At 30.5% G+C, this 16,884-nt stretch overlaps 4 protein-coding genes across 6 annotated transcripts; 2 read left to right on the forward strand and 2 right to left on the reverse strand.

Annotated features, from left to right (window-relative positions):
* The first annotated feature begins 1,617 nt into the window (after nucleotides 1-1,617).
* On the forward strand, nucleotides 1,618-3,687 carry LOC119684066. The gene is made up of 6 exons (XM_038098015.1): nucleotides 1,618-2,118; nucleotides 2,237-2,296; nucleotides 2,351-2,508; nucleotides 2,568-2,943; nucleotides 2,998-3,150; nucleotides 3,214-3,687. The coding sequence occupies exons 1-6, from the start codon at nucleotides 1,789-1,791 to the stop codon at nucleotides 3,685-3,687; spliced, it is 1,551 nt and encodes a 516-aa protein (XP_037953943.1). The 5' UTR covers nucleotides 1,618-1,788.
* Nucleotides 3,688-3,781: 94 nt separating this feature from the next.
* LOC119681108 (PRADC1-like protein) lies at nucleotides 3,782-4,695 on the reverse strand. The gene is made up of 2 exons (XM_038094186.1): nucleotides 4,306-4,695; nucleotides 3,782-4,247 (listed from the first exon to the last, which is right to left on the reverse strand). The coding sequence occupies exons 1-2, from the start codon at nucleotides 4,638-4,640 to the stop codon at nucleotides 3,953-3,955; spliced, it is 630 nt and encodes a 209-aa protein (XP_037950114.1). The 5' UTR covers nucleotides 4,641-4,695; the 3' UTR covers nucleotides 3,782-3,952.
* Nucleotides 4,696-7,106: 2,411 nt separating this feature from the next.
* Nucleotides 7,107-8,040, forward strand: LOC119678122 (CCHC-type zinc finger protein CG3800-like). The gene has a single exon (XM_038089792.1). It carries the CDS (start codon nucleotides 7,238-7,240, stop codon nucleotides 7,685-7,687), a length of 450 nt encoding a protein of 149 aa, XP_037945720.1. The 5' UTR covers nucleotides 7,107-7,237; the 3' UTR covers nucleotides 7,688-8,040.
* A 256-nt stretch (nucleotides 8,041-8,296) lies between these two features.
* On the reverse strand, nucleotides 8,297-14,031 carry LOC119678123 (receptor expression-enhancing protein 1-like). Of its 3 annotated transcripts, XM_038089793.1 has the most exons (10): nucleotides 13,743-14,031; nucleotides 13,505-13,623; nucleotides 12,801-12,873; nucleotides 12,531-12,728; nucleotides 12,347-12,460; nucleotides 11,035-11,121; nucleotides 10,836-10,984; nucleotides 10,644-10,773; nucleotides 8,869-9,343; nucleotides 8,536-8,628 (listed from the first exon to the last, which is right to left on the reverse strand). In XM_038089793.1, exons 2-9 carry the CDS (start codon nucleotides 13,534-13,536, stop codon nucleotides 8,882-8,884), a joined length of 1,245 nt encoding a protein of 414 aa, XP_037945721.1. In that variant the 5' UTR covers nucleotides 13,537-13,623; nucleotides 13,743-14,031; the 3' UTR covers nucleotides 8,536-8,628; nucleotides 8,869-8,881. The 3 variants fall into 3 exon arrangements, with proteins under 3 accessions (XP_037945722.1, XP_037945721.1, XP_037945723.1); XM_038089794.1 differs by lacking the exon at nucleotides 8,869-9,343 and having other exon boundaries at nucleotides 8,297-8,628; nucleotides 13,743-14,007; XM_038089795.1 differs by lacking the exons at nucleotides 8,536-8,628; nucleotides 8,869-9,343; nucleotides 10,644-10,773; nucleotides 10,836-10,984; nucleotides 11,035-11,121 and adding an exon at nucleotides 11,461-11,883 and having other exon boundaries at nucleotides 13,743-13,998.
* Between the last annotated feature and the right edge of the window lie 2,853 nt (nucleotides 14,032-16,884).

Raw genomic sequence — 16,884 nt, forward strand, 5'->3', positions numbered from 1 at the left:
TATGCCTGTTTCGAGTGAGAGTACCTTTTGAAACTCAAAGGGGAGAGTATATTTGCTTGGAAGAGCTGATTCAGTCAGAAAAAATTATGCACTCCTCTATTGGAAAGTGACTGTCCAAAAAAACTTTAAACATTTCCGCATTAAAAACGGTTCAGTTTTCCCGGTTATAGGGATATTTTCTGCAATTGCAGAGCAGACAAGCTAGCCAGAAAGGGTACTTCAGGACCTCACTTGGAACACCTAAGTAATCGTTAACATCATGTTACTGAACTCTTAATGAGATACCCCCTAAAGATATCAGTCTTTTGATAGATTTACTTACAGGTTACTGTAAACTAGGGAACAATGCTAGAAAATTAGACCTCCCTTTCAATAAAGGGAGCTATGGAAAAGACGATGAGACTGTCTCTCATCTACTATGTTTTTGCACTGCTCATGTACGGCGGCGACTCAGCACTTTAGGAGCCCCCTACCTTGAAGATCTTCATCAATTACAAGATCTGACACTCAGTAGCATTTTAGGCTTCGCCAAGTGTTCTAGGTGGTTTTAAACCCTTAGCTTTCCAACATATTCGGTACACAATCGACCAATAGGCTTAAGTGGGTCCACTAGGGATCGCCGGTATAACCTAACCTATGCGGTTCAGTTAGCATCAGACTTCCGAATAACATCAAATGTCACGTAGGTATATATAAGAATTTTGCAGTCAGGTACTCTTAGAGGAGATTCCTCTATTACCGCTAAACTCTCTCTAAGATGCCTTTTTTGATTGCCTAATTGCATATTTCAATTTATTTTGCTTCCCCTTATACGGAGTATAATCCCACATGGATTAAAGTCTATTAAAAAGCTTTTACTCAGAGCACCTATGGTTAGTAGGAGCAGCCAGCCACAAGCTGAATTCCAATGTGGACAAATGTTTTTTACTAGACACCTTACAGTATTAGATTATTGAAGCATAGTTGACAATTGCTCTTCAATTTCACTTAAAAAAAAAGTTGGTGGTTTAAAATTCAAAATTGACGGTTTGTGTCACATTTTGTCATTTTCAATAAAGTAATATTCCTATTAATAGTATTATTCCTACATATGTCAATGCAAAGATCTCACGATTTCGTCTGATATTGTTTTTTCACTATCTAAAATATAACCATTTTATTTGGTAACGTATTCTTCAAGCGAAATATGATACTAATCTAAAGAACTACTACTAAAGAAACGCCATTATTGTAATAAGTTTTCACAACCTTAAAATGTACAGTGGTTAAACGTTGTTAAACGATTCATTTTGTATAATGGCAAACCTTAAACTAAACATATGGGAAGACTATTTTGTATTCTAAAATTCCAAACTATCTCATACTTTTTATTGCTGAAGAATGTGCCCAATGAACTTACTACTGGGCTGGCAGAAATAATGTGCTATAGTATGCAACTTAACATAAACAACCAGATACTGTCACAAAACAGTATTGATATAAAAACTTTTATGAAAAGAGAGCGCCAATATAAACAGAAACATAAAATATATTTTACATGCTGTTATTGTAAATGCTATCAGTCAAGCTAGGTTTATTGGTACTCGTATGTGCTTATCAGAGCTAAAAACGAAATATCATTTAAAAGCGGTTCTTCGAAAGAGAACTATTGCAATCATCTCTCAACATAATCGCACTAAACCGTCGTATGTTTGACAATCATTTATTTTCAGAAACAAAATAACGAGATAATATAATAAAGAAAGTATCCAGTAGACAAACTTACTAGTAAGGGCGAGTTTTTTTTCGATGACAAATAGAAATATTTACGACGGCATTTTCACAAACTGGGAAAATCGTCATATTGTGGAAAATGAAAGTTCAAATCGTTTAGAAAACTCACTTTTAGGGCATGGATGCCATAATGAAGTCATTTCTTCTGTTTGCTTGGACAGCAGCGATGATAACGAAGAAACGAATAATCCACCAAATTTTGAAAAGACTAAAAAGCATTTCCATATATTATCAAAACAGCGTACATCTACTAATCAAAATGCAATAAATAGTGATGGGACCTATAGTAATCTGCGTCTTGCATCTCAACAGACATCTCTTAACTTATCGCTACCTGATAATGCAGTATGTTTTTCATATTTTAAAAATATCTTATTTAACTACTATTTTATATATAAGTATTATTTATATATAAATAGAAGTATTACAATAAAAATAAAGTTTGGTAAATCACGTTTAACAGATGGACGACTCTGAGCTTACTGAGCCCACTGCTTTAATATTAAACTATAGCAAGCATAAGGTATGTATAATAACGAGCCATTTGCAGTCACTTCTTATTAAAGATATTTTGCAGTTTCTGCGTCCTTATTTAATAATTTTGTATATAGTTGGGCTTAGTCCAATATCAACAGATTTAAGCCAATGCCGGCGGGTTCTAAGCCACTTACAAACATTATTGATCTTTCTTTTATTAGTATTTGGACATTTTTTACAATATCTGTGTTCGTTTCGGTAAGAATGTTATATTTAAATGATCTATAACCAAACATTAATATATGAAATTTAAATAGAAGTGATCAAGGGTATAATATATATAAATTAACCAGCTCATCAAATAAAACTAATACGTACACAACTGGTGAAATTTGCTTTGGATACATAATCCCGAATGCAGTATATGTAATAGGATTTTTATTGGCAGTCTTCGTTTGTAAATTAGGCGACAATGAACATTTACAAAACTTAATAGAACGGGTTTTTCTTATGTCCAAGAAACCCATACGCTTATGTCGTAGATTGTGGGCGTATATTATATCTGGATTACTTCTACAAAGCCTTTTTATTGGATATGTAATCTATTCAGTTCTTAAACAAGCTCAGCTCAACCCAATTTCACAAATAAAATTGCTTCCAGAGCTCCAGAACAATATGCAACTTTTTGGAGAAGTATAAAATAGAATATTGAATAAAATAAAGTTTTTAATAAATTCAAATATTTAGATCGGCGTACTTTTAATACTATTTCTGCAGCACCTCGTCGAAACAATTATTTTGACCAATTACATTTTACAATGTCAATTACTAAGCGTATACCTAGAAACAATTTCGCACAATCTTTTAATGCGTTCTATTGATCCGTTAGATTGGATGCGGGCAAGAACAATTTTTCATTATTTAATCGAATATGTAATATGTTTGAAATAATTTTATTTGCAGGAATTGATGGAAATTAAAAAATTGCTCGAATACCTCAATCGACGAATTGCTTTACCAGTTTCTATCTTTATTGTATTTAATCTATCCAACTGCCTTGCTGCATTTATACATCTATTTAGGAACATTGATAGTCATTTCGCTGATTTAAGGATTCCATTGTTTAACATGACAAACGCTTTATTATGGTTAATATTGGGATTGGTACCTTTTCTTTCGGCTGCATCGCTGACTCATGTTTGCCGCAGAACAAAAAATAGTGGACATGAGATACGTATTAGACGGTTTTGCTACCAAAATTCATCAATTGATGAACTTAATTCCTTACTTATCTTCACGTCATCACTACGTTTATCAGCCGAAGTATTTTGGATACCAATATCACCAAATTATCTGTGCTTCGTTGTTATGTTTATTTTTATTATATTACTTACACTAGGAATCTGTTCGAATTTCTCGACATTCAAAAATTTATAAATTCTTTCAATTATTTCAATTATTTCATTAAATTTTAATATATTTTATAGTTTCATAAAAAAATTCTACTTATACATGTATAACAATTTTGTAAAGTTAATATATTGCTTGATTAAATTCTTTGGAAACAATTCTATTAACAATTCTATTAATTATATTATATAAAGTATCAAATGTTTCCTATATAATGCACACCGGTATTGTTTTACATTTTGACTTCGATTTAAATGATACACATTTTTTTTTATCACAAATAAGCTCTACTTTACCAACCTAACCAAGGTGGATGATTGATTTTGGCAGGTGGAGTAAAAGTCAAATTTACAGGCAAGTTAATAACAGCATGTTTTCGTTTTAGTTTACGCAATGTTGAACGAATAACTAAACCGTTCTTCCCAAGCAGAAATCCGGATGGGATTTGACAATCTCTATTCGTATTATCACTTATCATTTCAATATAATAATCGAACTCTGTCGATTCATTATTATACTCTGTTATAATTACAGCTTTAGCTCCAGCAAGCTCAGCATTTATACTTTTTGTAAGAAATGAACAGTCACTGAAAAATTTATCAATTTTTATCAATATTTAACTTATATGTATATGAGTATGTTTACCCTCTATCAATTAACGCCACATTGCCTCGAAGATCACGTTGATTTTTAATTTGTTGACAAGCGTCAGGCGGATCAGTTGGAATTAAAGCGGCTCGTAAAAATCGTAGTCGTGTAAATGAAGAACCAAATTTAGCAGGACGCAATCTGTATGTATAATGAAGATCTATAGGATCTATAATCTCAAAAAAAATGTCTCCAGCCACTATATCTTGCGTTGTTATTATATCCTGAATTGGAGGATATACAAAACAATTAATAAAGTCCACAAGATTTAAACAAATTAAAACGATTGCAGGAATGAAAATGCCGTCTACACCACCATATTTGTTTTTCATTGTATATTGTTTTCTTTAGGATTGTCATATGTATGTAAGCACGCAGCGAGTGGATTCTAAATAATTTAGCTTTATTTGGGGTTATTCAGCAAATATTTATGCAACTCTGAAATATTTCAATTTGCACATGTCCATGCGCTGAAGTTCGCAGTGTAATAATTATAGAGTAGTTATGATATACATATATTAATCTATGATATAAGCAATACTTTAAATATATGTTAAAGTTTTAATTTACAAAAATTTTTTAACGTTTTCACGAAATTTCTACGATATTTAAATAATATTTTAATTACTATACCGCAAAATTGTATTGACTCAGAATTTAAGGAAAGAGGATAAAAAATTAACTAAAATTTATTATGTTGTGTAATGTAATATCTATATCGGATGATCATTTAATTTCTTTAGAATTTTAGTACAGAATAGAATATGTGTTATGTGATTAACGTCAAGCTATAATTTCTGCAATGAAATCACAATAGGTACTTACTTATTAGGGGTATTCACTCTCTCTTGCAAACTCATTGCAAGGTGCACGAAATGCACAGATTGTACGAGAATGCAAATAACAACAAAATACACGCACAAAATTTCGTGCAATTGCGTGCAATCTTCCAATGCTGAAACCTATGTATATTTGCTTGCAACAAACCAGAAATGGCGGAAATCAGCTGTTTTGTCATTTGTTGCTTCTCATTTTTAAATTTGAATTGACTGTTAGTAAAATTTCGAGATATGTTAATCTATGGCTATGATATATACATGCGTTTCGTTCAATAATTTAAATCGATGTGACCATTAATTAAGTTTTCACAAATATAATATTATATACATATACATTTGTGAATTAATTTATTTATTTATCAATTTCAGCGAAACTTACGAAAATTTGTTCACATTTTGAACTATTGAATGAAGTGTTTGGACGCATGTCTAATTTTGTACGGAAACATTGCCATAGCCACCAACTAGTTCTGCGCTAGGCAACGAAGTTTTTTTTATTGAATCGTCTGCAGACAACACATCATCCAACTCTGCACCGAAAGTCGTGCGTTCTGCTGTGCAAAGCCCCACTACCCCCCTCGATAAAAAATATAACAAATAACAATAATAAATTAAGAATTAGTTATATTTTTATTATACTAATTATTTTTATATTATATTATTATTACATATATCTCCAACAACAAATAATGTAGCGACTTTACGAATAGCCGCATTTTCGCCTGATGAACCCAAACGATATAAAACAATAGCAATCCTTAATAGTTTATTAGTGAGACTATTAAGGAAAATACGTTCCAATTTACTCTAAGCATCTGATAAAAACGGCCTTCATCAAATTCTTGAAGAATGGTAGATCTCCATTGAATAGATTTTGGTACGGGTTGGTGATTTCTGTGATGGTTTACTAAAGTAAACAAAAGGTCTTCATTTAATTGCTCCATCACTTCCCAGTAATTTGCATCATCTAACAAATAGAAACTATATAGTAGTGAAAACTACATTAACAACATGTTAATACCTTCAATCAGAATATTAAAAGCACTATTTTCAATTAAAAAATCTATACATTTTTGTATTTCACTTGTTCGCGGCATTGTTATACTTTTATTTTTCTTTGCTCAATGTGAATCGACTGCAAAAACAGCTGATTCATTTTGATGATACAATTCTGCAACAGAGGTGTTCTCGCAGTCTTGCAGTTTTTACATAGCATTCTTGCATTTCGTGCTCCCTGCAATGAGTTTACAAGAGAGAGTGAATACCCCTATTATATTTAATACTGCAAAATTACACTTAACGTATTTCAGGATATAATATAAAATTAAAGACATTTATTCTGGCATGATTTTGTTTGTACGTAAATTAAATTGTTTTGTTTACTACATAAATTTGAAAGGAAGGTTTTTTTATATATAAAAACCTTGATTTGTTTCATAATAATTAAATAAGTATAATAAATAATTAAATAAATAAGTATTGTTTTTAGTAAAGAAAAATTTATTTTCTTTAAAATCATAATTTTAAATGAAACACATTATGTTTTTTTTTAATTAATCATATACACAGTCCAATAACAACATAAACTCTTACTATTACCATTTTGTTATATATATTTTTCTACAGTTCTTTTTCTAAAATTCATAATTCGTTTTCTTGTTATTATCACAATATCTATATAGGTATATTATTGTGATAAGATATAAATAACACCATAAACTATATGGAATGCATACGTTGGGAAAAAGAAACAATTAAAAAAGAATATTAACTATTTATTGTTTTAATTTTTATTGTTTTTCATATATATAAATATTTTAACAGACGGAATAAAAATATTTTATTCATTGTTTTGTGTGATGTATTTTGTAATAATACGTCCACGAGTATTATTACAAAAATACAACAGTGCAATTGAATTGCACCACTGAAAATTGACGCCGCTGAAGCATATTTCTTTTTTGCAACGTTGTTTAAGACGGCCATTTCGATTTGTAGTGCGTGGTGGACAAGTGTGGTCCATTCAAAGTTTTTTTTATTTGGCTGTGGAAAAGACTTATTATTTAGTTTGGTAAGGAAAGAGCAAAACAATGTCTGCTCCAACGTGCTACAAATGCAATCGTCCAGGACATTTTGCCAGGGATTGTAATTCGGGTGGTATGCGTGATGGCGGTGGTGGAGGTGGTAACAGGCGGGGGAATCGTGAGTCGAAATGCTACAAGTGTAACCAATATGGACACTTTGCTCGGGTCTGTACTGAGGAAGCTGAAAGATGCTATCGTTGTAATGGTGTAGGTCACATTTCCAAGGATTGCACACAATCTGATAATCCAACTTGCTATAAGTGTAATAAGAGTGGACATTGGGCTCGTAATTGTCCTGCAAGTTCAAATGATCGCGGCTCTAACGTTTCTTGCTATAAATGTAATCGCACTGGACATATTTCTAAAAATTGCCCAGATACAGCCAAGACGTGTTATTTGTGCGGAAAAAGCGGTCATCTTAGACGTGAATGCGAAGAAAAAGGCGGCCGTAATTAATTATTTACTCCTAAGCATTAAATAAAACTCCATCACTACTACAACTTAGAATCATCAAAGTACCAAACATGAGAGAGAGGAGAAAAATTACTTTACTTAAAAGCTACATCATCTTGCATTCTAAAATTTGAAAGTTTGAGCAGAAACGACATCCTATCGATAAAATTGTAAAATTAAATAGAAAATTCAACTAATTTTTTTAAGTAAACTCATGAGAAATGTAACATTCATCTTTATTCATAAGCCCTTGATGTGTGCTTATGTGCAGAATATAGCAGATTTATTTGAAAACAATGACTTTTGAAATAAATTCAAATATCACTGTGATGTTTTTCTAATACAAATTAAAATACTGGAGCTGATGATTTAAAAAATCCGCATTTTTATTTCATATGTTAGTCATTAATACGTTACCATACCTATTTTGCAATGTGTATGTATGTGTACGATACAATTACTATTGCATTCTAACCTGATCTGTACGTACGTAGTAAAACGTACGTACTGAACAATCTGAATGAATCCAAACAAATAACAAATATGTTTGAAGATTTTATTTTATTAATTTTTCGAATTTCTCTAATAGTTGATAACAAAAAAAGAAATTTAAATTGGTAATCTTACAATTAATCTCAATTAAACTTCACATTAAATAATTACTTAACTATTTTACAATGTATCATTTGAGTAGTATAATTTAGCACCATTTCTTAATAAAAATCAATTAATATAAATTAAGAGGTTGTTCATAGGTGTTCATTTTTACATGCTGAGGTTGTCCTTGGAAATTTTAGCGATTATATGACATAAAGCAGGAACTGAGAATGGTGCATTTGTTGAGGAGGCATTTATTTATCGGACTTATTGCGTATTTTGGTTGTGCCTGAAATACTTTTTTCAGTTTTTTTGCTGCGAGGAAGAGTGCAGCTTGATATTTTTTCCTGAAATTATTTAAAAATATAAATACCAATATTAAAAATATAGTTCTAATATATTTCATTCAAAACAATTCAAATTTATAAACATTATAACACGTTAAAATGATTGTTCGCTTGTTAGTAGAATTTAATAAATGCATTTGGCAAAAGAAATGAGGATTTATTGTTTATTGTTATCTAAATTGCATGATATTAACATGTACTCTTGAAGCAAAATACATCGCGCCAATATTTTATTCTTACTTCAAACTCAAAATTAGATTTCTGTCTCGTAACCTTTGTTGCGTCCTGAGCCTGTTGAAAATACACTTTGTGATGAAACAGAATCACTGTCACTATTGTACTTTCTTTCGTTTGGTGGACGTGGTGCCTTGGCTTTATTATATAAATGCGGTCGGGGTCGGTTTTTAATTTCACGTTTGTTCTGATTATCAGATTCTCTGTCGCTATCATTGTCTTTATTAAAATCAATTAGATTGATGTTATCATTTACATCGTCCGATAAGGAATCTAAAAACAAATCATCTGGATCTCCATATTCAGTTGTGTGATTATAAATGAATTGTCTATTTAAATTTTCCGAAGCATAATTTTTATTCTTTTCGTTCCCAAATGCTTCAGATGGTATTATATTGGTATTTTGAAAATAATTTAATCCCGTGTCATATGGTAGTGGTAGGTTATAAAATAGTTCTTCATGTGAATCCAAATTTTGTATCTGAGAAATATGGTCTTAAGTTCAGTTCATTTCAATTACACAATTTGTAATATTAAAATATTGAAAATCTATATCAAATGCCCAGCTTAATTTTATTGCTACGCTAAAAAAATATTAGTTTTAATGAAAGAGTACGAAAACCAATAAACCCATCATGGAGTTTAAAATATCTACATTAAGACGAATGACATCATCAGGGACCTCAAGATTGATCCGATCAAAAAATACATAAAGGATAGAGCCCTGAAATTATTTACGAAAACTGACAGGCTTACCAACACCGCGTTATCGAATCTCAGAATGGTTACAAGCTCCTCGGAGAGGTATGCAGATCTGAGGTCAATTATTGCTTAGTCTGATGAATTGTTAAACAATACTCTAGTCAAAGCATAAAGAGGGGTTATGAGGAAACCTCATAACATAATTATATTAATATATATATTGTCTTCAATATAGACTACGTTAACTTTTAGTGAAAGTAAATTACTCAAACTAGTTCAAGAATTATTACAGAAAAGAAAACATACTGAAATATTTTGATAAGGTAAAATTTTGTCGTTTAACAGAACTTCAGTTCTATAATAACATATAGTTATTGTTTTATTCCTAGTGGTAACACATGCAAGGTTGACGCAGGTCATATATTATATTGTCAAGGGAATAATAAGAATACAAAACATGAGTTAGGATATTGGAAACAAGCTTAGATCTCGGTTAAAAAAATCTATCCACATCACTGAAATAGAACTCAAGAACTACTCTTCTTAACGAGTTTCAAGTGTGAGGGCAATCAAGCAAAATCTTAACCAGATGATAAAGAAGTATGTGGACAAAACAAGAAAAGTCAGAACAAGGAAAAGTTGACTGCTCACAAATGTGTGCTTTTCCATAAGAAGAAGCTTACATTTCCAATATATGTGATATCAAATCGACATAAAGTAGCAATCTGTAGCTATATCGAAGGTGTTCAAGTTAGCACGATATAGCTGTGGAGTTAACAAATGCTTTCACCAGCACTTCCTTGTCTATCATATCAGGCAATGTTGCTGTGTCTTCATTTTGCTGTACACCAATTAAAATAATATATATATAATATACAGATACACTAAAATTTTTAAATTGAATAAATAAAACGTCAAGAAAAAAAGAACTTGAATACGATCAGGGCATCTGATTTGTATCTAAATATATTGAAAAATAAAATCTAAAAATATTAAACCATAATTGACTGTTAATACCTTTATATATTTCTTGAAGTTTAGATACTTTGTTTTTGATAAATTAAATTAAATAACTTTACCTCTGGACGTTTTGTTCTTAATCGTGTTTTTGAAGCATTTGTCATTGATGAAGCTCGACTCAGTCCACTTGATATAGGCTCAGCACTGGAATAACCGGAGCTAATATCCTCTGAAGAACGAATGTTATAACTTTAAAAAGGCCAAAATAAATTAATAAACTACTGATGCTGATACATTTTTTTCTAATATACTTAAAATTCTCGTTAGTTTTTGTGACATCAACTTCAGTAAAATACATTCCAGTTGAATGTCTACTGCCAGATGCAGAACGGCTGAGAGATGCCTGCATTCTATTGCGAAGCACACGATGCTGTGGTCTCATGGAAGAAATCTCATCAACCTATTTATGTGCTATTTAAATTTTTTTTTAATGTAATACTTTCACATTACCTCATCCTGAGTGCGTTGCAAATCCGGTTCTGATAGATCGCTAAGACTATAACTGCGTCTTATCGTTTGTACTAAATTTCCACCACCCTTAAGTACAAGTTCAAATCATTAATTCGATTCATTTTAAATATAGTTTACGGCATATTTTCTGGTTATTCTTTTCATTATATATTTTAAGCGTTTATTTTTCAAAATTTGTTACAACAAATAAAAAATATTAATGCTACATAATGCTACATTTGTTTAATACTTGCAATGATTTTTTTGTACAAAATGTATCATGTTTTTGGGACTGTGAAAGTCCCACGTAAAAAAATGTTTGGTTGCTGTGATTTATGATAATTTAATTGCAAATTATTGTTAATTCGTAAAATCATATAAAAATATTTTAAAAGCTTTTTAGCGTAAACAAAATGAATTACAAAATTAAATTTTAAATATTAATAAAAAGTAGAAAAATACAAAAATAAATTATAAAAGCAAAATATTCGAGCATATAATAGTATAGTATGCTGAGATCATCGAAATATTTTACTCCACATCCACAAAATTGTCAGGAGTAGCTTCACGCAATTTCCGTCTAGTTCGTACGGCTTTTACTGTATCTCTTTCATTTGTTGATTTTGTGGAGGAACTCGCTTTTCGACCCCTTCTAACTGGACGTTCTCGACTTCGTGCTGCACCATTATCAATTCTTTCATCAGCTTCTTCACAAAACTCAGTTTTCATAATTATTGAATCATGATCATCAACCATTACTGCTCTTTGGTCATAAAGATTGTTATTAGAATTAGCAGGTAATAGTATATTCTGTGTTTCTTGTTCATTGTTGCTGCTTCCGAATGCATACTTAGTATCGATTAGTAGTGCATGTAGTTTAAATATTGTTATAATATGCAAAGTTAAAGAACAAAAAATTAAAATTGAATGAAAGAAAATAAAATTAAAATAAAAATAAAAAAAATTTATTAATAAAATAAATAAAAACAAATATATATGTGTATATCATGAATATTAACAATTATTTAATGATAAGTTAGTTAAGGAAATAAAGATTGTTGTCCCTAAGCATTGTAAATGTATTTAGTATTTGGGATTGAAAATTTTATTTAATTTAATATTGTTAGATTTTCAGAAAAAAGTATTGGGTTAAATATTACAAACTTTGACACACCAAAGAAGGTTTTTTTTTTAAATAGTTAAATATTCATAAACAGGCTTTCAATTATGTTTTATTGGTTAGTTAAATTTAAGTTAAATGCGTTAATATAACCTTTGCAATAACATATTAAGTTATTTATTAAAAATTTACCTTTAATGCGCTTTGCATTATAACATTTTTTGCATAAGTGACTCCAGTATAACCCAACTGAAGGACTGCTGAATAACCTCTCTCCTTAGCTTGATTAAGATATTCGTCTATTTCCTACATTACAAAAACATTATTGAGTATTAATTCATTTAAAAGTGTGATTTAATTAACGAAGTGTAATTACCTGCTCTCTGCGAGTTAGCATTGGATGTACAAATTTACGGTAAAGAGTGGAGCTACCTTTTGTTGCTGGCGAAAGTAACCATAGCACTATCACAATCTTTATTTCGTAGTAGAAAGGAAACCAAGATAAAAATATGTCAGTCACTGTTTCGATGCACGTGAAAAATGCGTAAACAATCCAATACATCATCCATTTCACCTAATAGAATGGTAAATTAAGAATTAAAATCTGTATCATCTTGTAATAATGTAATAATAATTTTGTACTTACATATTCTTTAACGTTTTTAGTTCGTACAGCTTTGTAGGAAGCGTATGCCGGATATAAAGTTCCAAACGTTAGCCTGTAAAATGCGATCAATACGTTCAGAAACTTATACATTATTATGAAATTACATATACAAGCAATTGTAAAAAATTGGTGTGTACGATTTCCTAATATAAACATAACATGTTCTATACTTGGCTAGTCGTATTCGACTATTTATATAAGATCAGTTTTTTATTTTTTTGACCATTAGTTACTTGACCCAATTGCAACGGAACCATAATAGTGCATATGCCGAAATGAAACTTATTCTATTGAATCAAAAATACTGCAAGATCTGTTTATTTGCATTGTTGTACACACTTCAAGAATTAAGCGCTAGTACAAAAATAGCATTAGGAACTCTTCAAATATTTGAGATTCGTCTATGCAATTCTACCAGAATCTAAAAATACTTATATTCGTTGCTACATTTTTTAATTTCTGTTTTGTGTGTAAAAAACTCTTTACAAAAAATTAATTAAAATTCCCAAATAGACACTTTTCATATAATATATGTATGTGCATACGTCCATATATCATAGTTTGTCAAGAATTGGATTTTTGTTTGCATTGTTTGCATTGTTAAGCTACTATAAATACTTAAATGAAAATGGTATTGATATTTTATATGAAAAATAATTTTTCTTTTATTCATTGTGACTTACACTATTAATCGTGATACCAGAGCACTAATCATTGTTAATCCTTTGTACTATTTTCTTTGATGCGCAGGTAGAAGTTTTATTTTGTCTTTACTCCCGACAGATGTGCGGTGCAATAAACTCTGTAATGTTTTATAAATAATTTTAATTTTATTTTAAAATTTATACAATTAAATTTTTTTTTTTTTTTAATTTTTCTTTTCATTTCGGTAAACATTTCCCAATGACGTTTAAATCTTACATCTCAATCGAATTGTTTAATATAATTTGAACTGGCATGACACTTCGAATTTAATACAATTCTTATTATTGATTTGTTAAAGGAACTAAGCAATTTTTAAAACAAAATCGTTCAGAAAATGAAGCACCGAAGCTCCACGAACACAAAGACCCTCCACTTTAAAACACAAAGTTATAATAACAACCAAACAATAAGGTATCAAAATGACAACCGATGCAATGTATTCTTTGCTTACAACACAAGGAAAATACGTGATGGAATAAAGCAATTCCATTAAAGGAAAGAAACGTCAAAACGTCAGAGTTGTTATAATTTATATATCGTATGTTTATTTAAAATTCATAGCACAATTTGATATGGAAAGACCGTATGCAGTTACTTTGAAGCTGCAGCTACCATATGATCGTCAGAAGTCGGAATATAGTAGAAAAAATGTTATAAAAGGAATGTGCAACTGCGAATATCGAAGTTATAAACTTGAACAGAATTTATAAACATTATTTGGCAAGAGGCGGATTGACATAATAAATAAATTTGCCGTAATAATAAATTTGCATAAAAATGAGTAAATATGTATGAAACAAACTACAGGTGCTGCATTATTTAAATGACTCCGGAACTTTGATACCATGTTTTATCGTAACATACTTAAAAAACTGAATTAAATCTCTTTTCAAGAAGAAAACAGATACCTCATATTAGCAGGAGTATTAGCAATATATATGTATATCGCTAATACATAAGGGAGTTGAAATTCCTATTAAAAAGAATATTAAATATTTTAAACTTATATTAGACAAGAAACTCACCTGGTAACTTAATATTGAGAACAGAGTAAGAAGTGGTAATGTTAATACCTGCAAAAAAGCGGTGGTATCAGAGAAAGCTAGTTCCACTTTCAGTATTTTAAGTATAAGGCACTGTACCCTCTTCGTTCACTGTTCAAGCACTGTTTAGTTTACTTATATTGAATGGGAAGGGAAAAAATAATTGCATCATCACACTAAGATCAAAAAGAATGACACTATAATAGGATCGACAACCGAGGCAGTGGCCAATGACACAAAAATCAGTCTCCATACTTTGAGAAAAACTTTGTCTGATTTCCTGATAAACACTATATATCAGGCAGAGGCAGCGGTATTATCCACCAAAGAAGTAGCTGTCTACTTAACCAGACACGTTATAATCAAAACTACTGCTTGACGGATATAGGTAGCCAGCTATCAAATCAAACGAACTAGGAAATATTAAGTTCGTTTGCTCAAGATTGCCTGGTAACTTCAAGCGATATAAATACTGCCTCTAGGATACGTTTAATATGAGGTAATATTAAGATTGTTTGTTCAGGATTTCCCGGTAATTTCAAGCGATATCAACACTCCCTCTAGGATATACTTAATATGAGTTTCGGGCCAAAACGATATTGCAGCTAATTTTAAGGCCGATGCATTATCCAGACAAGCTACAAATCTTTACCCTGTTCTTACACAGGAGCAATTTCGGATATAACTGTCGTCAATTGTAAGTTTAATTAAACATTCGGAAGATAAAGGTTCTTCTATAGCTGCTCAGTTCCTACCATAAGTAAAGGGAACTTCTTAGGTAATTATAGCTTTATATTATAAAAACCGTCCTACACTTTATCAAAGCCTCAAAATGGCTCAATGAAGTCCCGTGTCATGAAGTAGTCTCGCAATGAACCCGTAGTGTTTAAGTGAGTTGGTAAATTTTACTAGCTGTCACCTTCATCTAACCTATTGGTTTAAAACAGCCATATATCGTCCAACCTAAATACATATGTAGAATCCTATGTTGTATTTATCAATGCCGACTGGAAGCTGCTTGTCATAAAATTATATTTAATAATTATAGTATGAACATTTCCATTTTACTTATAAGCTATTGAAAATTAAAAATCATTTTATTGGTAACTTTTCTATATTTGTAGAAATATTGTATTGTAATCCGCAAGTTTATAAAAATTTTTATACTGTATTAAACAACAAATATAATAATATGCTTGGATTACAAATATTTGACCTCAATAAAAGTTACTCTGAAATGAAAACTAATCTAATTCAAATTTATTTTAAGGTTCTGATTCTTTAATCTAAAAAATGTATAGCAATCACATACTATCTTGTTGCTGAATTGTAAGATTATTGTAAGGTTATATGAATTGTAAGATTGTACTTGGTAACGTTTATGGAGTATTTCTTATGTTTATGTCCTGAAACGTCACGAAGAAGTTTAAAATGCTTGGAACTCCACAATTTCAGAAGTTTTGAGAGCATCTTAAGAATCGAGCATCAAGTACTGTAGGTTCGCAAATAACGTCGACATCCCACTTGATACTTACTATGTTTCTATATTAAAGTTTCACTTCATCTGGTACAACTCGAAATTAATAGATTTATGTGCGGCTTATTGCCATCCTAATTAACCTACCTAACCTATATGCACTGCACACTAATCAAGTTGATGTTCATTAACGTAACCTTTTGAAGTTATTGGTGCTGTACATGTACTTGTTCTTTTTATACTCTCTTACACCCTTCTGGTGCAAGTAGACAAGAAAAATATTACTACGTATTCACTCTAAAACCTTGTTTTTGTCCTTTGTGCCTATCGTAACACTAAACAATTATTTCAGAATTTCTCGCATTAATAGTTATCTTCCATTATTTGCATATTTCACAAAAATTCCTACTTGCAGCTGGCTGAGAGCAAACAGAATGTTAATGCACACTTTAAGCGCGGTGCAGATCATCATTTTTGAATGTCATTCAAGTTGTGCTCTCTTTTGCTCAAATTTATTTGAAAGTTATCATTCAAGCAAAATTTTTGAAGAATAAGTTTGTTTACGCACGCTGTAAGTGTTTCGCACGCTGTTTGTATGTCATAGCGACCATACAGAAATATGCTCTTGAATGACACTCAAAAATGATAGTCTTCACCGCGCTTTAGACTACTTCCTAAGAAACGTTTAATTTGTGGTATTCTTATATGTCTTCTTCTTATTATATGTCTGTGACAATTATCTAATATAATATATCAAACTTTTTACATTATTCAAACAATATGGATTAAATATTTCACTACCTACATATGAACTTGTTAGTATCATATATATATATAT

This window comes from Teleopsis dalmanni, chromosome 2 (genome assembly GCF_002237135.1).
Source record: "Teleopsis dalmanni isolate 2A chromosome 2, ASM223713v2, whole genome shotgun sequence".
NCBI classification, from domain to species: domain Eukaryota; kingdom Metazoa; phylum Arthropoda; class Insecta; order Diptera; family Diopsidae; genus Teleopsis; species Teleopsis dalmanni.

Coding starts and splice junctions, on each gene's coding strand:
- LOC119678122 (XM_038089792.1), top strand. CDS start 7,238: ATGTCTGCTCCAACGTGCTACAAATGCAATCGTCCAGGACATTTTGCC.
- LOC119678123 (XM_038089793.1), bottom strand. CDS start 13,536: ATGATTAGTGCTCTGGTATCACGATTAATAGT. Junction 11,122..12,346: donor TAATGCAAAGCGCATTAAAG/GTAAATTTTTAA, acceptor CTTGTACTTAAG/GGTGGTGGAAATTTAGTACA. Junction 9,344..10,643: donor TAAGAACAAAACGTCCAGAG/GTAAAGTTATTT, acceptor CATATTTCTCAG/ATACAAAATTTGGATTCACA.
- LOC119681108 (XM_038094186.1), bottom strand. CDS start 4,640: ATGAAAAACAAATATGGTGGTGTAGACGGCATTTTCATTCCTGCAATC. Junction 4,248..4,305: donor GTGGCGTTAATTGATAGAGG/GTAAACATACTC, acceptor TAAATTTTTCAG/TGACTGTTCATTTCTTACAA.
- LOC119684066 (XM_038098015.1), top strand. CDS start 1,789: ATGACAAATAGAAATATTTACGACGGCATTTTCACAAACTGGGAAAAT. Junction 2,119..2,236: donor TATCGCTACCTGATAATGCA/GTATGTTTTTCA, acceptor CACGTTTAACAG/ATGGACGACTCTGAGCTTAC. Junction 2,509..2,567: donor CAATATCTGTGTTCGTTTCG/GTAAGAATGTTA, acceptor AAATTTAAATAG/AAGTGATCAAGGGTATAATA.